At 37.7% G+C, this 27,174-nt stretch overlaps 1 protein-coding gene across 1 annotated transcript in view; it reads left to right on the top strand.

The window, feature by feature from the left end:
* Positions 1 to 84: 84 nt before the first annotated feature.
* The window catches only part of DYNC2H1 (dynein, cytoplasmic 2, heavy chain 1), a gene marked incomplete at its 3' end in the record, with an annotated part of 85,264 nt that continues 58,174 nt past the window's right edge, over positions 85 to 27,174 (top strand). The window contains exons 1-31 of the mRNA XM_010131120.1: positions 85 to 285; positions 2,064 to 2,234; positions 2,932 to 3,067; positions 3,390 to 3,508; positions 4,058 to 4,202; positions 4,984 to 5,216; positions 5,459 to 5,593; positions 5,691 to 5,804; positions 5,997 to 6,108; positions 6,283 to 6,407; positions 7,359 to 7,534; positions 8,916 to 9,111; positions 10,111 to 10,206; positions 11,798 to 11,950; positions 12,063 to 12,161; positions 13,980 to 14,119; positions 14,210 to 14,438; positions 14,882 to 15,009; positions 16,243 to 16,358; positions 17,598 to 17,725; positions 20,210 to 20,359; positions 20,851 to 21,056; positions 21,788 to 21,943; positions 22,035 to 22,149; positions 22,550 to 22,720; positions 22,907 to 23,289; positions 23,994 to 24,126; positions 24,223 to 24,340; positions 24,505 to 24,617; positions 24,707 to 24,826; positions 26,813 to 26,963. Of these exons, the coding sequence (XP_010129422.1) occupies positions 85 to 285; positions 2,064 to 2,234; positions 2,932 to 3,067; positions 3,390 to 3,508; positions 4,058 to 4,202; positions 4,984 to 5,216; positions 5,459 to 5,593; positions 5,691 to 5,804; positions 5,997 to 6,108; positions 6,283 to 6,407; positions 7,359 to 7,534; positions 8,916 to 9,111; positions 10,111 to 10,206; positions 11,798 to 11,950; positions 12,063 to 12,161; positions 13,980 to 14,119; positions 14,210 to 14,438; positions 14,882 to 15,009; positions 16,243 to 16,358; positions 17,598 to 17,725; positions 20,210 to 20,359; positions 20,851 to 21,056; positions 21,788 to 21,943; positions 22,035 to 22,149; positions 22,550 to 22,720; positions 22,907 to 23,289; positions 23,994 to 24,126; positions 24,223 to 24,340; positions 24,505 to 24,617; positions 24,707 to 24,826; positions 26,813 to 26,963 (4,768 nt within the window). The remainder of the gene's footprint in view (positions 286 to 2,063; positions 2,235 to 2,931; positions 3,068 to 3,389; positions 3,509 to 4,057; positions 4,203 to 4,983; positions 5,217 to 5,458; positions 5,594 to 5,690; positions 5,805 to 5,996; positions 6,109 to 6,282; positions 6,408 to 7,358; positions 7,535 to 8,915; positions 9,112 to 10,110; positions 10,207 to 11,797; positions 11,951 to 12,062; positions 12,162 to 13,979; positions 14,120 to 14,209; positions 14,439 to 14,881; positions 15,010 to 16,242; positions 16,359 to 17,597; positions 17,726 to 20,209; positions 20,360 to 20,850; positions 21,057 to 21,787; positions 21,944 to 22,034; positions 22,150 to 22,549; positions 22,721 to 22,906; positions 23,290 to 23,993; positions 24,127 to 24,222; positions 24,341 to 24,504; positions 24,618 to 24,706; positions 24,827 to 26,812; positions 26,964 to 27,174) is intronic.

The raw sequence follows: 27,174 nt of genomic DNA, 5'->3' as shown, positions 1-27,174 counted from the left end.
TCCCGTCGGCCCTCCATGTGCTCCGGTGGGGTTCTGGATCCATCCCCGCCTTGATCCTGCCCGGCGGGGCTGCCTTCTGCCAGCATGGCCGGGGAGGGCGACAAGAGGAAGCGCTTTATTTCAGCCACGGCTGCTAACTACTTCGGGCTGGATCCCGCTGAGGGTCCCGCTGCCCAGACCGCGGGGCTCCATGCCCGTCCCGAACTGAGCAGCTTTCTGGACGACGGCAATGAGTTCCTGCTCGTTGTGCGGCGCTCGGGCACCCAGCTCACCGCATCCAACCAGGTACAGTGGTGTCCGGTCCAGCGTGTCCGCCGCAGCCCAGCGTGCCAGGGGCGATGCAGAGCCTGGGGTCCAGCCTGGGTTTCGTGGTCACAAAAGACAGGTGTTTGATCTGGGAGACATCTTCCTGCTGCAAATAGCTATGCTGGGCTCAGTGTCTGCTACATGAATTGCTGGTCCGAGAGCTGACCGTGTGGTCAGCTGTGAGATACCGTGGGTGGTGGAGCGTGCCCGTGGTGGTACGGGGTTTCAGCGTGCTGTGTGTTGTCGCCGTGCCCGTGTCGTGCAGCCGGAGAGTGGCCTGTTACCGTGCTGCAAAGGCCAGCTGGAGGCCGGCGTGCGGGCTGTTCCCCGGGCAAGGGTGCACATAAGTGCCTGGAAGGACGGCATTGCCCATGGCCATGAGGGAAGCGTGGCCTCCTGTGTGGCACGTTGGCTGATATTTGAGAAATCCCACGGTGGGCGTTTGTGCAAATCATGCGTTTTGTAGATTGATGCGTCCAGCTGTGAGCTGAAGGTTCACTGTGTGAAATGTCCTGCTCGGAGTCTTCGTGTTCCCGTCGGGTGCGGTGTGCGGTGAATGCGCCGTGTCACCAGTCAGGACACGGTGTGGTGCCTGCCACACGGAGCGTACAGGCAAAGCACGGGCCTTGATGTGTGTCCCATCATTCTGCTGTGACACAAGGGATGTGGTGTCGCTTAGGTCAGTGACAGGGTTTTTTTTGTGCAGTGGAGACTGGTGTAATGGATTAACAGGTGAGCTGCTCTGTGGAGCAGTCCCTTACGTACCACCACGTGTGGCCACCTCTGAAGTTCAGCGTACGCTATATTCTCGCAGGAATGGACATGGAACAGTTTTCGGGGCGTGCTGCTGAGCCACTGTCTGATACAGAAAACCACTGTCAGCAGCGGTGGAAGAGCAGGCGCAATCTGTATATACCTGTTGTCTCAGTGAAACACAATGTAGGTGTTGGTAAGAGAGGAAAACTGATGCTGTCTAGCAAAACTGAAAGCTGTTCTTACTAGCCCTCTGTTTCTTCTAACAGAAAAAAAGTTCACCGCTGTTTACAATTGCACCGCATTTGGGATTTCAACTAGCATATCTTTTTGCTATTGTTTTATAAAATGTTTGATAATGTTCTTCTGTTCTGTGAATTGTCCTCATCTACAAAGAGTTTCAATAATTGATTTTATGGCAATTTTTGGAACTTTACATGTAAGTTGGACTGTGAAGGGAACAAGAATCGCATTACAATTTGTGATTTTACTGGTGAAGGAGCATGTCTTTCTCTGTCCTTGAGAAATCTATGAACTGCAGTAGAGTTACATATTTACAGACTCTGAAGAACAATACTGAATATTTAGAAAAATATTCCCAACGTAGCGTAAAAATGCAATAAAAAAGGTAAATTACATGCTTCGTTTTTTCTAGGCGCGAAATGGATTTTCTGGTTTGTCCCCAGAAAGTAGTAAGTGGAGTTTTCGCATTCAAAATACCATAAATAATTATGGTATTGACAGATATTTTATAATGAAAAAGGCATTACATATCTGATGTTGGAATTCATTCACTTCTAAGAACTCAGGAGTGAGTATAATAAAAGTTTTAATTTTCTGTGCAAGTCAGATACTACCAGAATGTTATCAGAGGCCATAGGGAGTCATACGGTATAATTCTTTTCCTTGATGTAAATAATTTGTGTAAATGGTGTGTGTAATTCAGTATCATGTGCATTCAGTGACAGCTTTCTGAGCAATTCCTCTCATCCTGCTTGTTACAGATTGAGGCTACTGATTCAAAGAATAACGTGTTGGTGTTCTTTAAGCTGCGACCTGATGTGATTACAGAAGATAATCTTCATAGTAATATTCTTGTGTCCTCTATGCTGGATTCACCAATTAACACCCTTTATCAAGCTGTACGACAAGTTTTTGCACCAGTGTTACTGAAGGTGAGCGATACACCAACTTAAATGTTCTGTAGATTTACACTGAAACATTGAAATTCCATAGATGTTGACTCTTCTGAGATACTTTATGTGCTACAGTCGAAATTATTTTATATAGCTGTGTTTTTCATTTTATATAGCTGTGGGTTTTTTAAAAGCTGTTTTTTTGGTTTAAATGTTCTGATGCAATTCGTCTGTTTCTTTAAATAATGTATTTCCTTTGTGGACGTTTTGTTAAAAATGGTGACCATAGCTGTATTTCATAAGCTGAACAAGCAGAGTTCCAGCTTTTGAATATTTTTAATTTCCTGTATGTCATAGTATTAAGAAAATTTTAGAAAAAACCAGTAACTTTTAATATTAGACTCTAGCAATTTCCAGATTCTACTGTAGAAGTAGATTCCAAATTTATTTAACTTAAGAGAATTTATTAACAAAGAATTTTGAACACATTTTCAGTGTGCCTTTATAAATCCAACAACTGACTTTTGATTTTGAGATAAATTTTTTTTACAGTAGTATCCTGAATTATTAAGTGAAAAGAATGAGGTGCTTTTCCTTGGCTTTAAGAAAAATAATTACATTGTCCCACCATGTGATCGGTTACTGCTATCAAGTCTGAATAATTTTTATGATTAATGGGAGGAAAATAGTAATTGTTCTATCATGTGAGTCATAATTTTTGAAATTTTCATTGCAGGATGAGAGATGGAGTAAAACATTTGATCCCAAACTCCAGAAACTTTTAAGTGATCTTGAAGCTGGCTTGAGTACTGTTCTCAGAAGATCGGATCTTAATTACACAGGAACAAAATTCAGTGAAGATGATGTGCGAGGTTTGCTTTGCAGTTCCATCTTTTATAGTTAAATTAGGAGTCACTGATTTATTTACAGATCGAGTTTTCAGTCATTATCCCGATGACTGCAGAGTGTGAAATACAGCAGGATTTGGTGAGTAGATTCAAATTAGTGTTGATCAGCTCTGGTCTTGTTGTATGAACTTGATACAGCATCTGGTCAGAGTCAGAAGTTGGAAGATAAGTACCATAGTAACCACGTAGTACAAAATTATTTGCTTTAGAAAGTATGTTCTGACTGAAAATATTTTGTAAACTTTCGTATATTTATTATTTAAATATTCTCCTTTATTATTTGCAGCTATACTTACACCAACAGATGAATTCCAGTTCTGGATAGAATGTGCTCATCATGGAAGTAAAGGGTGTAGTAAGGAGAGAGCTGCTCATTTTAAAGACCTATTTGAGGATATCGCAAAAGTATGTTTTCTTGTGTGTGGTCAGTGATGTATTTGTAGACTTAGTCAAAAACGCTCTTCTCGTGAAATCTATGTCAGTATATGTATGTCAGGACGCTCTTTTCAAATATATGAATATATAACTATCCGGTTATTTTTTCTGCAACAAAATTTAACTTTACATGATATTCATGTAGTTTCTAGTGACAATGGTGCAGGGGGATGCCAACATTTAATTGGGAGCAGATTTGACCATTGAATACTAAGAGCTGCTGTAGAAATACAACAGTTTGCTGCAGTTTGTGAACTAGGAGTTGACTAATGGAGTTGTAAAAAAGAAAACTGAACCATAATCCTGAATGTTACCATGCAAAATTTGTGGCACTTTGGATATCAGTGCATTCTTCATATGAGTGAACTTAGAGAAATGCTTGTTTTTTGAGAGGATTATGCCGTATTCTGTTTAAGCAATAAAACCCAGGAAACTATAGCAATTGCCAGCTTCAGAAAAGTATAAATGTTTCCACAGTACTAGTCACAAAATAATCGTATTAAGGATATTTTTTTCTAGGATTATTACAATTTGGATAGTCTCTCATTATTTGAAGTTGTGGATTTGGTGGAGACTACCAAGGATACTGTTGATGGTGTGTGGAGACAAACAGAACATGATCCTTACCCACAGCCACGCATGCATAATCTCTTGGATGTAATAGGTAAACCTTTATGAGTCTTTATTAAATGAACAGCTGAGAAAAAGTAAAACGAGTTCTTGAGCAGAGACCTTCTTCCTCCTAAAGGCACCGGTGATAGCTACAGCATTAAGGTGCTCTCTTCTTGTAATTACAATCCATGGATGTTATTTGTTGTGTAGTATCCAGTAATTCAGCCAGTTCTGGTAGATGTCCTCACACATGCTCGGGAAGAGGATAGATAATAACAAGCTGGAGCTAGATACTTTTCAGCCTGTGGACTGGATTTGTCTTGCTTCTGTTTGACTCCTTGTCTTTCTCTTAGAGGAGAAAATTTATTTATATAAACCGCCATCTGAAGGTTGATTCAGTCTGTGTGGAGGGGAGAGGAGGACGTGCAGGGAGGCTGCTTCTCTCATCCTCTCACCAGCAGTCCCACATCTGGGACATGCATAAACCAGCGAGTTTGTCTGCTGCTGCCATGGGTGTGTGTGCATTGAGGGGAAGGGTTGCTGTGAGGGGAAGGCAGCCAGTGACTGCCACTGCTGCCAATAAACACAGATACTTGTGTGTGGATTCCAGAGTCCAAATCCATCAGCTTGTGATGTTGGACAACCTCTGTTTAACTTGGAGATGTTTAAGACATTTCCTGAATCTGAAACAAAATAATCCGTTGTTGATACATTTCTGTGGTTTGAGATCCAGGCACGCTAGTTTTTTAAACATGGTTGGAATGTGCTGTAGCATTTAAAGGAATCGTTTTAAACAAATGTATTTGTTTTTGTATACTTTTTTTGTGTTCTAGGTGGCTCGCTAGGTCGATATGTTCAGAGAAAATTAGCAGCTTTGAATTTGTGGGAGGATGCTTTTCACAGTGTTAAAGAAAATCTAAAATCTGGCATCTTGATTTGTGAGCAGTGGGTGTCAGCTTGTGAGTACCTAACTGGACAACTCTGGCAACGTTATACTCTACATCCATGGAAAAATGAGCAATATTTCCCTGAATCATTAGACAAACTTGGCAAACGCCTTGATGAGGTAGAGATTTGAATTATACGCATTTATTTCATTAGACGCAAAATTAACATTAAAAGAGGGAATTAAAACACTTTTACAGCCTTTCAGAGTCAGACAGCATTTCATAATCCATGCTTGCCTGGCTCTTTCAAAAGTTTCTTGTAAAAAAGAGAGGGATGGAATGCGCTGCGTGTGCTTTTTGCTTTAAGTGTAAGTTTTATGTAAAAAAACGTTGGATATATCAAATTTTTTTTCCATTATAGGTGCTAACTGTTAGAACACTACATGAAAAACTTATGTTCCTTTTGCCAGCTGGAGAACAAAATGCTTTACATGTTGCCAAAGTGTTTGAACCCTTTGCTGGCCTAAGTCCTGTGCACTACAATCCTTACACAGAGGTATAATGCTTATTTTCAACCTATTGACATTCTTTCTGTGACTTTTTTTGATGTGTGTGGATAGTCCTAAACTAACATATAAACTCATTATCTCTAGCCATTATGGAAAGCAGCAGTCTCACAGTATGAAAGAATTATTGCACCAGCAGAACAAAAATTAGCAAACAGATTGAAGAAATTTATTTCAGAAATTCAGGACAGTCCTCAGCAGGTATGGGTATTTTTACAGTCTGAAAACTTCCCTAAAGATATTGTTCCTGAATTCTTAAGTCAGTTTAGAGAACAGGAGTAAGTACTTTGCGCCAAAGACAGTACTTATGAGTAGTACTGATGAATAGGGTCAGAATATGTTTAATTTTTTTTTTCAGGAGAAAGAGATAACTTTTAAAACTTCGTATTTCAGCTTCTTCAAACATTTCAGAAATACAAGGAACTGATAAAGCATCCAAATATAAGCAAGGAATTGCTTTTTGAAAGGGAAACCTTGCTAGCAAGACTTCAAGATTATGTCAAAGGTAAAAATGTATTTAGAAGTATTTAATTGCATCAGTTTTTCTAAATGGAAATAAAGAATACTAGTATTTGCAGAAGTGTGTCAGTATCCCTAGTAAATTTCTGTAACTGCGATAATGATTTCAAGCTTGTTTTATGAGGCTTCTGGCCTAACATAAATATTTTGCTTGTGTTAGACTATCAGACAGACTTTGAAACTCGATGCCATGGTGTTCCTGGTGATGTTTCTGGACCACTGTCAGGCAAGAACCTTTCTGAAGTTATCAATAATATTGTATGGGTACGGCAGCTGGAGCTGAAGGTAAGAGATTCCGCTACTGTTTAGACACAAAATTTTCATGGAGTGTAAAACATGGTATTTGAGATTTCTATGGGGAATTACTCCCAGAAAAATTGTGGACTTCCCAAGAGATAGATAATTAAGCTTCCTTATTGGTGGTGCTGCTTGCCAAGTTGAATTTTATTATCTGACCCAAAAGTCAGTCTTTTCGTAATAGACCAAGCTGCCTGCTTTTATGACAATTTTTTTTTTGGCAAAAAAAAAAGTAAAAAATTCTGAGAGAAGGTGTTTTTCTAAAATTTACTCTCTAGTTTGTATTTTAAAATTCCATTTAACATTTACAGATAGCCAGACTATGACATCCTAATCCTCACTTGTTATTACTAACCTGTGTCGTGTCCCCTCGAAATCAAAGGGGTTTCTTGGTGGTAGTTTTTTGAGTCAGCGCCTGCCAGGTAATTTACTACGGAGACTGTAGTAAAAGCAAATCTCAAGTGATTCTGTGTTGTCTTACAAACGAGAGAGTGTCCAAAACATATTTGACTCCTCTAACTTAGGCTGTGTTAAATTTTTTAATTGCTCTTGAATCTCCACGGATTGCACTGACTAGGGTTTTGATTAATCTGTCCACACGCAGATTGAAATCCCATTTCAGATACCTTTGAGTATTGGCGTGGAACTTACATGTAGGTGCAATGAAGGATGCACGGGAGATCTGTACCTTTATGGAGAATGAACTAAAGACCGGGTGGGATACCCTGGGCTGTTGTAATAGTGGTAGACACCTGTGGTGGACAACTTGTTCAGACCCAATTTACTGTAATGGGAATTTGATCATCAGGTTTGGGTTTTTTTCCTAATTGTTTTTTGAGTCCCACTTGGATGTTTTGTAATACTGATTCTTATTGTGGTGATTTTTCTTTTCTGAGTGAATGCTGGAGTTGATCTTTTTTCGTTGTGCTTGTGTTTAAGGTGGATGATGCTATCAAGCTGGCAGAGGCTCTTCTGTCTGACTTACCTGGATTTCAAACTTTTCATCGAAGTGCAGATTCTTTTCTGGAACAGTTAAAAGTATATGAACAAGAACAATTTGATGACTGGTCTAGGAATATCCAGTCAGAATTATCAAATCCCAAGTCAGGACTTAGGTAAATACATTCTTATTTAAATAATGTTTATGCTAAAATCTGTCATGTGGTGTAATTCAATAGAACTCAATGAAGGAAATAAAAAAATGTACAGAATTGAGAATGAGCGGAGAAACAAAATGGAAGAGTTTATTATGATTTCATCATCCTGCCAGGCTTGGTTGGTAAGGTGAAGTACACGGGTCAGTGTTAGTAACTAATCTTGCAGTTTCTGTTAACATGTGGAATGAAAGACGTGTTTGCTTTGCTTGTTGTTATCACTTGTTATGTGTCCTAGTGGTAACGTCTAGAAACCAGAAGAGATTAGAGTATAGCTGTGATATGCAGATGACACATGCAGAATAACAAAGTATTGTTATTTACAAGAAAATCTTTAGTCTAAATAGAGCAGATGAAAGAAGGGTAGGAAAATAAATTTAAGACTCGAGTTGTGTTCCCCAAAATAATGAAATTACTTCATGGGATACGAAAAAAGATTTTAACAGTTCTTTTAATTGATTGGCCACATACCTTCTGCCTGTATCTCTGAGTGTTGCCAACTTCTTTTGAAAAAAGAGTTTGTCCACAGTTTCAGAGGATACAGGAGTTGACACTTCTGTGTAAACTTTTATTTCATGAAAAATACTCAAATACCACAAATAAGCAGATTCAGCACTCCAATACATAACAGCCATCTAGCCATCTAATTTATTAGTACCATAAACGTTTATTATTGTGAGATTTTTAAAAGATGTGAAGAGATTAATTGAAAAGAGGTGGCTCACTGCAAAGGGGAATGCAATGGATATGGGGACTAGAAAATTATGAGAAAAAAGTGAAAAAATGGGTAAAGCTGAAATTTTTATGAAAGAAGCCTAGAAGGATGGGGTTGGAAGCATTACTACAGTAGAAAAAAGAAACCCTGGAATAAAATCTAAATATAGGCTGATGTTCTTACTAGCATCTGATAGTGTATCCAGAGCGTTCCACTGATCAAAGTCCTTGTTCTTGGATTGATTCCCTCGGAGAATTTCTTCCCCTTTGTAGTGCCTAAGGCAGGGAGCTGTAAAGTGCCTGCCTGAGAGAGCATGATGAATCCAGCCTATTTGAGAAATACTGTCTAACTGTGAGTTACATGTTAACTATTGTAACGAGCCAGAAAACCTTGGTGAGCAAAACCAATAGGCATTTTTCATTTCTTCTTGTCTTCGCTGGCTTTGCACGAGGAGAAAGATTACTGGAATAACTTCTGAGTAAATTAAAATGTCAATGGACATAGAAAAATGTGATAGAATGGCATAAAATTTTTTAGAATTGTTTATTATATTATTATAAAATGCACCTAAAAAAGGATCAATATCAAATTATATTAAATAATATGTTTAATTTGATTTTGGTTTAGCATCCAAGCTAATAGTCCTGTAATGGAGTTGGATCACAAATCTGGAACATTAAATATACTTTATTCAGATCGTTTGGTGACTCTCCTAAGAGAAGTACGTCAGCTATCAGCACTCGGTTTTGCTATACCAGCTAAAATACAGCACGCTGCAAACACTGCGCAGAAGTTCTGTAAGCAGGCGGTCATCCTCAAACAGGTAAAAGATTAAATGCTGTAATAACTTCCTGTTCTGACTTAACCAGCTTTAGTAGTAGAAACGCTGCTTCTTTTGAAACCAAACAAATTATAGTATTAAAGCCATGTAAAGTTATTGCACGAATATATAGAACTAACTCATTGATATCCTGATTTTAGTCCCACTGTCTGATTATTACAACTGAAGGAAAACGTCATAAAATGGACCAGCTTGTCCTTACCATTGCTAGTTTTGAACTGAAATATATTAATAAGTATTTTAAGGGTGTTTGGTTTTTTTCGGGGTTTATTTTTTGATTGGACTCAATGCTGCATATGTTTTTATTTGGCTTGTATTTCAGCTGAAAGACCATATGTCAGTTTTCTTGTTACTCTAAGATGCGTATATATTGGTAAATATTCTCATGTAGATACAGAGGCTCGATGCAGTTTCACATGAGGTGTCATTGCTATCAGAACAAAACCGTCAAGCTACCTGTGCATATGGGTCATTGACAGGTGCCCAAGTGGAAACCTTGGTCATCTCCAAAGGCACTAGATGTCTATGTGTGGACAACTAAAGTGAGTTTTAGGGTATACCTCTTACTCCATTCACCAATCTCTAAGTAAATGGATGGTTTTTAGGCCTTGTGTCATATCCTGACAGATGTCATGGATACTTGAAGGCCTCTGAAATGGCACTAGATGCCTACATTTGCATAAAATAGTGGAACTGTTCCACTTAAATCAGAAGCTGAACCTATTTAATTTAAGGTGAGGTATAGTCACCTCAGACATATTTAAGAAGCAGTGTTTTTTTTGCTATTAGAATTGGTCACTAGAAGAAGAAAGAATTGCCTTATCATTGCATGTGTACTTTGATTTTATAAAAATTTACTAGTACAGTGCATTTTCATTTCTTAATGGTATTGATTGGGCAATGCTTTCAGAAATATCCTGTATTACATTTATTGGCGTATAAACATTTTAATCTGTTCTTGTAATCTTTCAATTTTTACAGGTGGCACATTTTTATAATTCTGTTGATCAACAAATGATTGAGAGTCAGAAGCCAATGATGTTACAGTCTGCTCTAGCATTTGAACAGATAATTAAGGTGAAAGAATTCCCCTGACTGCATTTTTAATTTCAACAGTATCTGTGTATGTTCTGTGCTGCTTTTTCTGTGTTTGTTGTTGGACTTTTTAACTGCAGCCTTCCCATACAGGCAACACCATCATCTGTTTAATTAGCATGTATTGAAATCAGTGGGCCTTTTTTTCTGTATTGTCATTTAAGCAGCTGCTTGCTTCTTTTTACTTTGGATATGAGTGTAATATGATATCTCAGGCATTATTTTTAGTGTTTGAGTTTACACTTGAATCACAATGTGGTCAGTTAGTAGTTGAGAATGTAACTCCTGGTTTGACAGTTCTAAATAATATTATTTTGGTCTATTTTAGTAAAAAATGGCATGAACTTTATTCTGGAGCTAAATTAGTGTTAAGGAATGGTATCACTATGTTGGCTGTTATTAAATCTCTGTGGTTTTGGTAATTCTCTTGAATATTTCTAATTTACTTTAGGGCCTGTTAGAAATGGATAGTTTCTGTTTTAGATTAAGAACAAAGAATCTGTGGATCAACCTGATTATTGACTTACGTGTGCAGTATATTACAACGGGTTGGTGTTTAGACATGATATAGGTACTCTGAGAAGAGCGGGTTTTTGTGATTACTAGGAAGTTCATGATACTTAAAGGAGTTTCAGATTCTTTTAAGGGATTTGGACAAATTTATTTATTTATTTTCATTTTTCTGCTTTGAAGAGACAATATGAACTTAAACATTACAGGTTTTTTTAACACCATATCACTAAGTCTGGAGAAACCTGTTGTATATCGTGAATTTCAGTTTACTGGTTTTGATCAGTTCAAAGCACTCCACCCTCTTCCAAACACTCTTAGAAGAGTGAGAATTATAACATGCCCATAAACTCTGTATTGGGCAAGAGAATAAAACCTACAGAGCAATTTTCTTTGGGCTGGCTGCAGATTATGCTGCAGATCCCTTTAGTATGCAAACCTAAGACAGTTATGGTGCAGAGCCACCACATGTTCTCCTATTTCTTAAGATTTCTGCTCTGCATCTTTTTGGAATAGATCCAGCTGTGGAACCTCTGATGCTTTTGTTTTCTGATTTTCTACTGTAAACTTAGCAAAATGCGTAAACCCCCGAGACTCTCGATAAGAAGCCCAGAGAAAGGGAAGTCACCAAAGCTACTTACGAGTCAGTGGAATTTTACAGTGTAATTTTAAAAATGTATTTCATGATAAGCGGGTGAAGTTGGAGCAATTATTACTATCACATTTTGCTTTTAGGTCAGTGCAGTACAAAGAGGAAGGGGGGAGTTTAAGGTGTTCTCTCAGGTTAGGATGCCTGATTATATGTGTGGGCAAGAGTCTCAACATCAGTGATGTTATTTGAAGCTCTGGCATTAATCCTTCCCCAGTGCATTGATGTAGCTATAATGATTTGTCCACCTGTCTGTGATTTGCCAGGTTATTATGCCTCTAGTGCAGTACTGAGAGAGAAGTCGTCTGTCTGTTACTAGGGGTAACACCACCTTTCTCATATTATCACTGCCTGTGTGCTAGCTGGTAGCTTATATTTGTCTTTAAGTCTTACGAAGTTTGTGTGTTTTTCAAGCATTCAAAATCTGGTCCTGGAGGAAAAGCTCCAATAACGTGGGACAATCCTAGAGAATTGGAAGTGTATATCCAAAAACTCCAAGCTGCTGCTGAACGACTTTCCACTGAAAATAGAAAACTAAGGAAGTGGCACACAAACTTCATTGAAAAGGTATGTTTTCCGGGTGAAACTGAAATCACATCTCTTATAGCTTACTTTATACCCTTTCTTTCATTCACTTGGTGATGAATATATTTATTATCCTTTAAAATTCTTTTAACAGGTTATATCACTTATGAATATTGATCTACTGCGGCAGCAGCAGCGTTGGAAAGGTGGACTCCAGGAGCTCAGAACTGGTTTTGCCAGCCTCCAATCACAGGCAGGGTTTCATTACCATATTACAAACTGTCAACGTTGGACTTTTCAACAGTTTTTCAAGATTTAAGATTCAAACATAGCATGATTGAATTAATTTTGATTAAGGAGTTGCTAAGCTAGCTCATGGAAACTGGCTGTGTACTAGTTGATGCCCAATGTGAGGTAAAATCTCAGATGAGGAGGATGAAGATAATCTTTTTTATGTCATACTAGTAATGGGATAATCATACAATCATCTGGTTGGAAGAGACCTTCAAGATCATCGAGTCCAACTGTTCACCCTGCACTGCCAGGATTCCTAAACCATGTCCCTCAGTGCCACATCTAGATGTCTTTAAACACTTCCAGGGATGGGGACTCCACCACCTTCCTGGGCAGCCTGGTTCAATGCTTCACAAACCTCTCTGTAAAGAATTTTTTCCCACATATCTAACCTAGATCTCCCCTGACACAACTTAAAGCTATTTCCTCGCGTCCTGTCACTTGTCACATGGGAGAAGAAACCGACCCCCACCTCTCTACAGCCTCCTTTCAGATAGTTGTAGAGAGCAATAAGGTCTCCCCTGAGCCTCCTTTTCTCCAGACTAAACAACCCCAATTCTCTCAGCCGCTCCTCATAAGACTTGCTCTCCAGACCCTTCACCAGCTTCATTGCCCTTCTCTGAACATGCTCCAGCATCTCAATGTCAGAGCCTGTCCTCTTGATCCTGACAAGTTTTATCCTTAATACAGGATAAAACTTTCCTGTATTCACTGTCCAAAATTACAAGATGGTATAGTTCTACTGCTCTCATTTTATGTATTTCTTTAAAAACTCTATTTATAATTGTATTAAGGTTTAATTGAGATAATTTCAGGTTTTCTTAATCTCTGGAATTGTTCTGTTGGAAGAGTTCTTCAGGGCAGCCTTGAATTGTCGGGCAGACCGTAACTGCATAGCTCTTGCAGCCAGCTTGGACTGCCTGCAAAGCCCCTGGCTGAAAATCTATCTCCAGTTAAATAAGAAAAGAACCTGTTAAGCTGGGAGGAGTTTCTAATTTCTTTCTTAACTTGTGTTGCCCTTTTGAAAATCCCTGGATGGCTCACAAGTGATCATTTACAGACCTGAGTGTGTGATCCAGCTGTACACATTCTTACAGTGCAATGTAGAAGATTCTAATGAAAATCTGAATGCTTTAAGATAAAATCCTTTATCTGCTTATTAGTCAACACTGAACTGTGGAAACACAGAACAATTTTCTGAAATACATAAACTACCTTTTAAAAATATCAGAAGAAAATAAAAGGTGTGATGCAGGTTTAGATCTCTCATCCAGCCAGCTCTGTATCTTATTTCTAGCAGAGTCCTGTCCATTTTAGAGTGAACTTGAAGAATCTCATAGTAAACCAATGGGTGATGAACCTCAGCGAAGTTGTTATGCTGAACTGCCATGGAGATCTGGGTATTTGATTTGGGTATTTTTTAATTCCTATATTAATTTGAAATAAATGTAATAACTCCAGATATTTTTACTATTCAAACTGGTCATAGAATCTTGAGTTGGGAGGGACTCACAGGGATCATTGAGTCCAACTCCCTGTTCCTCGCAGGACTACCTAAAACAAATCCATATGATTTACAGTGTCGTGCAGACACCCCTTGAACTCTGATGGGCTTGCTGCTGTGACTGCTTCCCTGGGGCGCTGGTTCCAGTGGTGTGATACTTCTTTGCATTTTAGTAAGACAACCCCAGTTTACTAAGACAGTACAAGACATTGTACTGTGCTCAGTTTCAGCTTATTATGGTCTGAGAAATTAAAAAAAAATGTTAAATTTTAGGGTTTCAGATCATGTGATATGAAAGCCTGGAGGCAGCACTGGAATCATCAACTCTACAAAGCTCTGGAGCATCAGTATCAAATGGGATTAGAAGCACTCAATGAGAATTTACCAGAAATAAATATTGATCTAACATTCAAGTAAGATACTTTCTTTTTTCCTATTGAGAAGGTATTCTGGCTCAGGTTGCATTCAAGTATTTCTTTTGTATGATTTGTTTCACTTTTTAGGCAAGGCCGGTTGCAATTCAGACCTCCTTTTGAAGAAGTACGAGCTAGATATTACAGAGAAATGAAGAGATTCATCTCCATTCCAAATCAGTTTAGGGGAGTAAGTGAAGCGGAAGAAGAATCAATATTCACTGTTATGACGGAAAGAAATGCAAATGGGTTTCTGACTGCTTTCAGTAAAGCAGAGGATTTGTTCAGAAAGCTGGCAGATGTTCCTAATCAATTCAAGGTATTTTCAATATTTCACTTATTCATGCTTTTTTGTTTTTATTTGTATCATTTTGGGTTCAGACATTCTCGAAGCAGCTGAGCCATGACCTGTGTGCATTACTGTCCTTTTCTGCAAGGCATGTAAGCAAAAGTGTAGTAAGTCCCTTCATGTCAATCCAACCGCTTGAACACATACCTAGCTGGAAGCATGCAGTTCCATTGAAACCTCCATATCACAGCTGTCAAAATTTTTACTCTTGTTCTAGATCTGCTTTGCTTATCCTTAAATTGATTTTGTACCTCCTGATTTCTGCATTAAGAGAATCTGTAGTAATTGAAGGGGCACAAAGGTTAGAGAGACTGTAGCTTGCAAACTTTATTAACGTGTTTTCGTATCATTAAGTAACAGAGTTTCTTCTGGAAAATATTTTTTTCCATGAAATCAAAAATAATGTTGAAAAGGACTGGATAGTAATTGGCCGAGTTGATATGGAAACTCTGGTGAAGACACATCTTTCCAGCAAACAGGACTGGGAAAAAAACTTCAAAGCTTTAAAAGTGAGAGGGAAAGAAGCAGAACGTCTTCCAAGGTATGGTGTAACTCTAATCTTTTGTTTGAATAACGTGTTTTATCAGAATACATTATATTCTGAAATAGAAATCTCCATAGAAATGGAGATATAAGAATTTCCAGTGTTTTTAAAATATTGATGTACTTTTAAAATATTTTTGTTTTTGTTTTAAAGTTTTATTTTTATTTCATTTTTATTACCTTTTCTCCACGCAGCCTTCTTTGAAAACTTTTAATGTCTTCCTTTGATGTGATAGGAAATCCCCTCAAAATTCAGGACTTATTTTTAAATACTGGAAAACGTGGCGATATTTTATCCATACTTTTAGCTGAGTCTTGTACATGTGAAGTATATGTGGCAGTTAGGAACAGAACTAGTAAATACTCACACATGAAATAATTCCTTTATTGAAACACGTGATTACCTCTTATGACTTACAGTTTAGGATATGCTACTGTAGGCTCTTATTCTTACAGATATTCACACGGAATTTAGTGTCATGCACAATTAGAGGTCTCAAATGAAACAGGTGGGAATCGTTCAGAACGAGGAAAAAGAGGTGACAACTCATGCAGGAGAATGGTCTGGTAGAACTTGTTGACTAAGTGAATTAGTGAGTAGTAAAGATTTTCGTGAGTTTAAGGGCAGAGTGGGGTGAACAGAAGAGAAATTGGCTGATGTGTCTTGCAGTCAGAAACCACGTGGCTATGAACTGCCTTGAGTTGAAAATAATTATGGGGGATACTCAGGAAGGTATCAGATAAGGCAGTGTTCCTCAGACATCTACTTATAACCACTGTGAGATATTAGATATGGGGTCTTGAAATAGCTCACTATGTCTTTTCTTGTGTTCTTCAGACTGTTGAAGCCTGGGGTAGTAAATTCACATGGAAATTAGAGATTTAAAGATGGCACAGTACAAATAATTAAAGTATTTTTCGAGTATAGAAATTGTCCTTTTCAATTTAGTGACGTTGGTTATATAAAATCAAGGGATTTTCTAACTCTTTGGAGGAGCAGGCATTAGACCATAGTCCCCATAAAACTATGCATGCAAAATGGTTATAAATATTTCAATACTGTGAGTAATTTTCCCAATATGCTATGTCTTTTATTTGGAGAATTATGTGGGAATTTTTTTCTTATTAGGCCACAAAATCAGAGTAAACTACAGACGTGCATAGATCTTAGAGATATTGACATGTCAATATACTACTGAGTATTTGTTATTTTTTAATTTTTGTCTTGAAGCACCATCAGGATAGATTGTTTAACTGTTAACTGCAACCCTGTGAAAACTGTCATTGATGATTTCATCCAGAAGTTGTATGATGTTCTTGTCATTTCTTTGAGAAAATCTATTCAAGGTAAATAACTTCAATGAATTGTTTGTTTGTTTGTGTTGTAATGTCAACATGTGTGTTGATGTAAATACTCTTTTTAAGAACTATTTTGATCTTGGGCACAGTGAGCTGCAGAAATCACAGCGCAGAGAAAGTAATCTGTTCCTAATTTTTCACCACAGGCCTAAGCTAAGACCCCTTGATGTCCACGTGCATCTTTCCCATTGATCTGTTTTGTCCATATCTGTTCCCGATGTAAAAGGATGCATACAAACATTATTTTGCTTGTTTCTTTTGTCTGAAGGAAAATGTCTTTGCCATTTCAGGGAGGAAAATTTATTTGATGTTTAAGAGAGGGAAATCTTAAGGCATTTAAGGGTAATTGAAGGAGGTGTTGTGAAATGTTGTAACTAAAGAATATTGTTAGATTTTTCTCTCACAAATTGGAATACTTCATGAAGAGTCTTTAATAATCTAGACTTATTCCGTAGAGTTACTTGTCACTGAGATTGTCGAAATGCAGAGTGTTAAAGAACGCTAAGTATCTCCTTATTTTTGGGTGATCTATCTATATCTGGAACAGGTAGACAAAATGGAATAAGGTGTAGATGATGAGCAATACCAGCACGTTGCGCTTTAAATGTTAACAGTGAGTGCAGGAAACACATAACAGGGGTTGTGCACAAAGTGAATTTCCATAACCTAGAAGATGAATTATTTTCTGAAAGAAGTATTAATCCCTGGAATTGTGCAGCCTTTTTATCAGTACCAAGAAGTTTTACCTTGGTAGGAAAATACAACATGATTGCTTAATCAGGCTTTTGTTAGTGAATCTTTTAAACGTTTAAAGCCAGGTGGCTTTAGTTAAGTAGTTTCTTAAAATAAAAAGACAAGCCAAAACCCAAAGGCAATTTTAGCATTTGTTTTTCTCCATTTACCTGAGAAAGACCTATACAGTTTTTGAAAGTGTATAAAGAAATACCGTGTGTGTTTGTGTTTAATTCTCAGAAGGGACTTCAATTATGGTGGTCTAAATCATAGGCTCAATGCAGTGGTTTACATTTTAAAAGCTATGCGTAAACATGAATGTGTAATTTTTGTTGAAGCAGCATGTAAGATCGGGGCCTGCAATTTTTTGGGTGAGTACTTTGTGTACATTATCATATCTTATGACAGTGTTGTATCACAGGATTGTGTCTGACTTGGATGTTTATTACTACAAGTATTTTCTCCATGATAACTTTGTTTTCCGACTTTATATAGCTCAGCTATGTGATGTTTCTTCATTTCTCACCGATGCCATGCAAACATTAGTGATTAGGCCCCAGACTGTGGAGGAAATAGCAGAAGACAATTTAAAATATGTAAACCTACATGAACAAAAAGAAGGGGTAAGATACTGTTTTATCATATCCAACAGCTATCAAAACCATGTAATTGCTTTCTGTCATGGAAACGTATTTAATATAACTAGTTTAGAACCTGCAGTGGCCATAGAGGGTCAGGGCAGTGCTCCGTGTAGCACTGTATTTTGTCTCCAGCAGTAGAATAAAGGGCTGTCTTGGGGGAAATACAAAATCAGGGTAGCATATCTGATGATTTCTCACACTCCAGCCAGAACCTTTTTGAGTATTACGTGGTTCCTGAGCAGATAGTAACACTCAGTTGATTTCTCTTCCACAGCCTTACCTCGCCTCATTAATAGACCTTTGACATCCGAAATATCCTCTGGTAAAGCGTAAATTGATTGCCCATTGCAAGAAGGTCCACTCCTTTTTTGTGTTCTTTCCACCTACCATCTGTTAACTTGTATCATTTAAGTCATACATTGGAAGAGATATGGACCAATCTGTCCCTATTCTTCCTTTTCACAGTGACACACAATTGTATTCTTCGTTGTGTCCTGTGTCAGCCATCTCTTCTCTAGATTGAAGAGTTCTAGTTCACCTCAAGCGTACCTCTGAACATAAGCCCACTCATAACTGGCTGTCGTAACGCTAGGATATCAATCCTGAACTGCAGTCATTGACTCATAACTCGTGTACTTTTTTTGTACCATATATGTCACTTAATGCTTGTGCTATCATCAGTCACAATTTCTTCTAAGTTCATTTCAGCAGTTCTTCACAGGTGAACTGTTTTAATGTCTACAATAACATGGTAGTATCAGTAAACATCTCACAGGTTAGTCTCCTTTTCCAACTCTTTTATTTGAGCAGTCCAGCACAGGTACCTACGGAACTCCATGTGTTACCTTTTCCTGTTGCAGGATCTAGCTGTTTCCTCCTTTCTCTGTTTTCTATCTTTTAATCTCTGCAAGGACATTTGTTCTTATGTCAAACTTGCCATGGTGCCTTAAATGCCTTTGGTGAGGGTTTGTTAAAAGCTTTTTGAAAACCCAACTGGAATATATATTTTAATTTCTTCTATACCCTTATTGATGCCTTTAACGAACTCTGGTTCTACAGAATTGTGGAATTCTACAAAATTGTGGAATTCTACAAAGGCCCTTCCCAAAAGGACAATATTTATCCAGAAAAGGATTAAGTTCTAAATGAATGCATCTGAGTTTAGGTGTGTATGTGTGGGTGACTGCAGTGTGTGTGCTGTTAATACATCAGCAGAAGTCTGATTCAGTTGCCTACAAGTGCAGTTCTGAAGTTACTGAGATGCATATCCAACAAACACCCAAGACTGGCAGACGTAGCAGTTCTGGGAGGCCTCTGCCTTTCCTCAGCTGCGCCTGGTGGCCAGGCGAGTGCCCTCGGGCTCCTGAAATGTATTTGTGAGGAACTGAATTGAGTCCCTAGAGAACGTAGTCGTTGCCTAGAGCAATCCACTCACCCTAAAGTAGACACTGTAGCTGATCCTCCTGAATTGCTTTCTTAGCTCCCTTAAGAGCTCAAGGGAGTTGTTCTTACGTAGGTGTCTGCTGTTCTGAGGATGTCCTGGCATATCTAAGAGCTCTATACGAGGCTGGCAGGTATGACAGCAGGGCAGGACGACCCATAGCTTTTGGGGCAGTGGGTATAAGGCAGGTGGCATAGAGTAGGCGATCTCGAGTAATGCTGGAAACCTCTGTCATTAAGGGGTTGAGAACTTCAGCGATTTTTTTTGCTGGTAATGAAGTTTTAGATGCCTATTTAACAAGCCCATGTACAGTTGTCTAATTTTAGGATAATCTGTTGTGGACACAGTTTTAGCTGTTTCATTGCTAAATCACTACGGAGTGTTGGGTTGGGTATAAATATTTATGTTTTGTAGCAACTCTGAGAGAATTCTTGGATGTTGAAGAGAATTAATTCTCTATAATTTACAAAACAGTATTGCTCCTTAGCATTAATGCCTGTTGTCACCTCTTAATTTCCAAAGGAAAACATAGATACAGGGGCATTTTGGTAAATGTGTAAAACTGTGTTTATTTCAGTTTCTTCTTACTTATATAGTTTAGAAAAGTTGTTGGTTTTATTGTGTAGGTTTTTTTTTTTTTTAGTTGGCTCTCAATATGGCTCATTATCAGGTAAAAAAAAAATCTCAGCCACAGCCAGCACACATATACTGACTTTCTCTTGCTCTGCTGCTGTTCTTGAATCTGATTGAGTGGATCTCTGCACTATATAAAGAGCTACTTACCTGTTTCATAGAAAATATTCACTACTATATATCTCATGTCAGGATCAAGATTTAGAATTTCTCTAAATACCTCAGATACTATTTTTTCTAGTGTTTTAATGTTATTCTACAACCTAAAAAAAGCAGCTGTATATAATCGTGGATACACAGTCAATGATTCTTACATATTTGTTTATAGTTTGGATAAGCAGGTTTTGCTGTATTTTTACATACACATGTATTTTTAATCTGTTTGAATTTAGATTTTTCTCCTGTTTCAAGAAGCTGAAGATAAAAACAAACTTCTGCGAACTGTGGCTGGTGCAGGTTTGGACACTATCAATAACCTAAGAGCGACATGGGATAAATTTGAATTAATGATGGAAAGCCACCAGCTTATGATTGCAGAACAGGTAACAATGAAAGATTAATTTTTCCTAAAAATATTGAAATTAATGAATGCAGTGGTTAACTGAGGAAAACAGGGTGGCAGTTAAAAGATAGCATTTTTATTACTTCATCATGGTTTTAGTACTAATCCCTGTTATTTTTTTTTCACACAACTTTGCTCAACTGTGCACAGTCCTGTAATGGCATGGCATATTGCTGAACGGTATCAGTAGCCATACAAATACAGCAGTTTATCTATCAATCAGCTGTAAGACGTAGGCTAAATAGGTACCATAGGCTGAATAAATAGGTCTCAAGCACCAGCATAAAAAAAAATAGTGCCCCCTTTAAAAAAAAAAAAAAGGAAGAATAAAGATTAACTATTTCTTAGACTATTATACAAGAGTTTGATTTTGATCAAGTTGTAGTTACCAAGTTTTGAAGTTGATACTTTGATTTCAAACATAGTTGTAGTTACCATTGAAGGAATTTCATTTTAACTCTTACTTTACAGATTGAAATGATGAAAGGAAATGTGATTTCACGTATTAATATATACCTTCAAGACCTGGAAAAGTTCAAAGCTCGTTGGGATCAGCTAAAGCCAAATGATGATATCATTGAATCAGGTGATCAGGATGTGCTTGAGAAAAGTGCTCAGATCATAAAGGAAAAAAAGAAAGAATTTGAGGAACTTGAAACCATGAAAGAAAAACTCATGTATGTATATTTCCCTGTATGCCTTACTCATTAATGTATAGATTTGCGGCAATAGTATCTCAGAAACTGTTAGCTAATTTTTATCACACAGTATAAGGAATTTTATTTTATTTGTATTTCATGTTTTTCCTTAGTTTTTCGGGGTACTTTTTGTGGATTTTACATAACATGAGTTTCTCAAGTTTTTTAAAAGTTTTTTTGCATTAAAGATTCAAGAAGTCTCTTAGGCTTTCATGTAAGGGAGTCTGTATGAGATTATTATTTCTGAAATTCTCTCTAAAATAAGTTTTGGGATATTGGTCCAAGAAGGGGGAGTTGCTGCTTCAATCCTCCGGTAACTTAAGAGGGCAAGAACTCACGTCTTCTGTTTCTTGAGTAAGTGTCCTATCTGATGGACTGTGGGGCAAAAGGAAAGGATTTCTGCTCCAGGTTTCAAACTTAGGTATTATTTTCTTTCAAGCTTTGTTTTTGGGGCATGAATTAATTAACTTTTCTCATAAGTAAGAAAGAAATGAAAATTAATGGAAAACAGTTGTAAACATGGGAGTTATGCTTTGTATTCCTTTATTCTGTTCGGGGAGACTATAAGGAATTGCTGCAAGTTGGCAGCGATGTTCTTCAATGAACAATGACTTTTCTTAAAGTATAATTCTTTCCATATGATACCATCTCTTAAACCGTAATGTATAGTGGAATAGTGTGATGTATAATACAATGATCTTTTTGTTCAGTGAAGAATGCCATCATTTTAAATTGGAAGAGCCTGACTTCTCATTGTCAGAAGTCGTATGTCAAGATATTAAGAGTTGTGCAGAAGTCTGGGCATTGTATGAAGAGTTTTATCAAGGTTTTCAAGAAAAAGCCAAAGAAGACTGGATTACTTTCAGGTATGATTTTGTTACTTTGTTTTTCATGGACGTACACGTGTGGTTGTAGTACTGCGGTGTTGTGACCTTTTTATATTTGCTTTTCACGCAGGAGTAAAACATACCTATTTGAAGAATTTTTGTTTAACTGGCATGACAGAATGAGGAAGATGGAAGAACATACTGTAATGACAGTAAAGTTGCAAAAAGAAGTGGACAAATATAAAGTAAGATGCTAATTACAAAAAGGGGTATAAAACAAAAAATATTTTTATATTAGTGGGTAATATACTTAAATCTGTAGCTCACTGTTCACTTCTTACGATAAAGTCTGGTATTGTTTTGAACATTTCACTTAATTCTGAGAACCTTTTAGTTCCTTATAGTGAACAGGAGGGTCATTGCAGTTTACACAGACGCACTTTTACCAATGAGTTTTCCTCAGAGTCGTACTCCTAAACATTAAATTCAGGAACTGAAAAAACGCGTTTTTTTTAAATTTTCAAAAAAAAAGATTCAGTTGAGGATGTTAATTTTTGTTTTATTTGAATAGCAGGTCACTCTGTAATCAGGTGCAATTTTCATAAAGACTGGATGGATGGATTCACATATGCATTTTTTCTGTAGGTGATAATTCCACTCTTAAAATATGTAAGAGGAGAACATCTTTCTCCAGACCACTGGCTGGATCTCTTTCGTCTTCTGGGTCTTCCCCGAGGCACTACGCTTGAGGGTTTGTTATTTGGAGATCTGCTAAAAGTGACTGATGCCATTATAGAAAAAGCAAAGGAACTTAAGGTAGGACTGATTTCAAATAAAGGTGCTGTATGTTATTTGATGGTTTATTTTGTGTAGTCTACCTTGTTCTGTATGCATATGTATATGTTTAGTGCTATAGAAATAGAAATCATGTTGTATTTTTGAGTGGAAAGTTTATGGCAAACTCTGCAGTTTGAACTGAAATCTATTTGTGCTTTTAAATAGGATTTGAATTCTCGGGCCCAAGGTGAAGTCACAATCAGAGAAGCATTACGTGAACTTGAACTCTGGGGAGTTGGAGCTATCTTTACGTTAACAGATTATAAAGATAGCCAAGGCAAGACTATCAGGCTTATTAAAGACTGGAAGGACATAGTCAACCAAGTTGGAGATCATCGCTGTCTTCTACAGTCCCTCAAGGACTCTCCATATTACAAAGGATTTGAAGATAAAGTGTCCATCTGGGAAAAAAAGCTGGCTGAGTTGGATGAGTATCTGCAGAATTTAAACCAAATTCAAAGGAAATGGGTCTATTTGGAACCGATATTTGGTCGTGGAGCTCTGCCCAAGGAACAGGCTCGTTTTAACAGAGTTGATGAAGACTTCAGGTTAGTGTTATGGAATGCAGCTTGTTTTTATTTTTTGTAATGTCATTGATACGTGTAGGGTAGAGCATTCTTCATGGTGAAAGTACGTGGAACAATTGGAATATGCATGGAGATAAAGGTCAGCAACAGGAATTCAGTAGATGTGTGGCAGTGACATAGATCTGAATAAAGGTGGTAACGTAGGTTTCATTTAATTAATTCATTTAATTCTGTGGAGAAGGGCCTCGCGTGAAACATCACAGATCATGAACAAGGCAGGCAAACACAAGAACAATCTTGTCAACAGAAGCAGAGGTGATATAATTGTTTTTCCAAGAATCATTTCTTGCTGAAGACAAGCACTTTGTTCACTAAGAAATACGCAGATGGACTTCTGGGAGAAACAGTGGCTTATTTGTTCCAAAAAAGTCAAGGAGATAAAAAGGGAGGAGATTTTAGAAATACAGAAAGTTATGTACTGTTATCTGTCTTGATTTGAGTGAAAATTTCTTCTTAGCAAGAAGCAGTTATTATATTATATTGGTGAGATATTGATGTAAAATCTGAAATGTTTTCTCATTAGTACTGAATACTGAAAGTTGTATATCAGATATTTGTATGACTTACCCGTGCTTTGGTTTTTATTTGCGTAACTGCTTGTATATCATATTCACATTAAAATTGTAATAATTGTTTTTATGAATTACTCCATTTTTTCTGTCAAGGTCCATTATGGCAGATATCAAGAGTGACAACAGGATAACGTCGCTGAATGCCCGGACAGGAATAAGAAATACCTTAGTTACCATACTTGACCAGCTTCAGAGATGTCAGCGATCTTTGATTGAGTTTTTGGAGGTACAGATGACAGTACAGTTTTCTATAAAGAAAGTCAGTAAGTTTGTATTTAAATCAACAAAACTGATTTTTTTTTTTTTTTTTTTTTTAATACAGGAAAAGCGCTCAGCATTTCCAAGATTCTATTTCATTGGAGATGATGATTTATTAGAAATTTTAGGACAGTCCACGAATCCTCTGGTTATCCAGTCTCATCTTAAGAAACTTTTTGCTGGTAATGCATTAATCTCCATTCGTGAAATGTACTTATTTAGAAATAAGGTTCTTAAACACTAAATAATCAGTTGCAGACTTTTTTTTCTCTCTCCTACTAGACAGTAACAAAATAATGTTTGACTTTAACAATATATAACTGCATTGCTGTTTCCTGATTAATAGGCATTAATAGTGTGAGCTTTGATGAAGAATTTAAACACATAGTTGCCATGAAGTCTGTAGAAGGAGAAACTGTGCCACTTAGAAATAAAGTTCTTCTGTCAAATGATGTGGAGGTAAGAAAATCACATCCAAGTATAGTTCAAACATCTTTGAGAAATGATTTTGTCATGTAACTTTTGAGATTTTTTCCTCTCTTTGTCAGGTGTGGCTAAACAGTTTGGCTTTGGAGATGAAGGAGACCCTGAAAAAAATGCTAATTGACTGTGTTGATGCTGGAAAAAAGTCACAAGGTTCAATTGATCCATCACTTTTTCCGTCTCAGGTAGTAGCTGATCGAATAATGCCCCTTCAATAGTCTTAGATCTACCCAATACGTTATTTTTTGAAATCTCATAAAGAAGTGTACATACCGATTTGGAATAAAATACCCCGAACAAATGCACTTTATTCGTTTATAGTAGAGAGAAATTCTTAAAAATATGTGTTCTTGTAATTCTTTTGTAAACATTCAAAATACTCAAGTCTTTTACTTGGCACCTGATTTAACATCCCTCTATTTATTTGATGTAAATCTTGATCTTAGTTGTTAGTGAATGTTACATCAGTGGCTGCTAAGACTTAGTAACTGATTAAACTTAGAATCTGATTAAAATATAGTTCTTAAAGCTTAGCTGTATAAGCATAAATAATCATGAACAGCTTTTGAATGTCACCAGGGATCACCTCTGGGCAATCTGTTCCAGTGCTTAGTCACTCCCACAGTAAAGAAGTGTTTCCTAATGTTCAGACAGAGCCTCCTGTGTTTCAGGTTGTGCCCAGTTTTTCCAGTCACTGGGCACCACTGAAAAGAGCCTCTCTCCATCTTCATTGCACCATCCCTTCAGCTATTTAGAGAAATTCATAAGATCCTTGTCCTGAGCCTTCTCCAGGCTGAACAGTCCCAGTTCTCTGAGTCTTTCCTCATAGGAGAGATGCTGCTTCTGTCCCATAACCATTTTTGTGGCCCTTCACTGGACTGTGTCCAGTGAAGCACCATCCTCATTGGCTCTTCTATCATTTGGAGGAGGCAATTGTCATCCATGGACTCCAGGAACTACCTGGATTGCTTATGTCCTACTGTGTTGCCCCTCCAACAAGTATTGGGGTGGTTGAAGCCTCCTATGAGGACTGGGGCCTCTGAATGTGAGGCTGCTTCTCTGCCTGTAGAGGGCCTGGTGCACTTGTTCTTCCTAGTCAGTAGCAGCATCCTACCCTGTAGCAGACACCCACTATAATGTCACCTTGATCTGTCCTCTCTTTAATCCTAACCCATAAGCTCTCAGATGGCTCCTTATCCATCTTCAGACAGAGCTCCACGTACTCCAGCTGCTGTCTTACATAACAGGCAATACCCCCTCTCATCTTCCCTTCCTATCCTTCCTAATGAGCCTGCATCCCTCCACTGCGACACTCCAGTCATGGGAGCCACCCACCATGTCTACATGATCCTAACGAGATCATGGCCCTGCAACTGCACACGGATTTCTGGTTGATGATGTTTATTCCCCGTACTGCATGCACTAGTGTGCAGGCACTTCAGAGAGGCCCGGCAGCTTCTTGAGTTTCTGGAGAGGGTTTGGGGGATTTCTCCATGCTGGTGCCTTGCAGGCACTTCCTTGCTGATATGCAGGCACTGGAGGTGACCCTGCTTAAGCCCCATTTTGTTGCTTTTTGTGATCTCTTCCTGTCACATCACCCCATGCCCTTTGCCCAGTGATCCTGCCTGTCACTTCCTGACAGATCTGCTGGTTACTCTCTCCCTCCCCCAGAATGTAGTTGCTGTTACAGATCTTCAGATTGGCATGGTTGGTGGAATTCTTTGTAACAGATCTTTCCAGTTCCAAGTCTGAACTTTCATGGCTCAGACAGGGCTTCTCCAGTGAACGTAAAGTAACTAGAACATAAGTGGAGTGTTAGAAAGTCAGAAGTGCTCCTGAGCCTGTTGTATGGGCTCCGCATGCCCACGAAATGGTAGTATCCATCTGACTTATCATTTAAAAGAAAAGATACTTCAAAAATTTTGCTACCCCGTGCTGTAGAACAGCTAAGGAACTTGTAGTATTCAATTACATTGCAAGTTTTTGCTAAGTTTTGTCGGGTTTTAAGATGGCTATGTTTGTTCTTAAGAGCATAGCAAATGTGTGGCTTTGTTTAAAAATGGTACAGTAAAATACTTTAAATATCAGACATAATACACAATTACAAATTAATTGAAAAAAAATTTGCTTTGTGTCTTTATAAAATGTAATTTGAACTTTCTCTTCCAAAGATTCTTTCCTTGGCTGAACAAATTCAGTTCACTGATGATGTTGAAAGTGCTATCAAAGAGCGTAAGCTGCAACAATTGGAATTAGAACTCATGGCTAAACTGGAATATTATACTAGCATTGATACTAGTATAGAAGATACTGGGACTACAGGTATAAAAATCATAATTAATATATAATTCATTATAATGACTATGGCATTGTATGGTATTTAACATTGTTTATTTAAACAGGAAATCATAGAATCTGTCTTGAGTTCATAGTGTTGAGTTACATGAAGTTACCCACCTATTAATGCCAAGATTAGTGTATTTAATACTTCAGGGAGAACAGTGGATTTTTATTAAGATTAAGATTAATCTTG

Source organism: Buceros rhinoceros, unplaced genomic scaffold, assembly GCF_000710305.1.
Source record: "Buceros rhinoceros silvestris isolate BGI_N320 unplaced genomic scaffold, ASM71030v1 scaffold16232, whole genome shotgun sequence".
NCBI classification, from domain to species: Eukaryota; Metazoa; Chordata; class Aves; order Bucerotiformes; family Bucerotidae; genus Buceros; species Buceros rhinoceros.
This window is presented reverse-complemented; position numbering and strand designations above follow the sequence as displayed.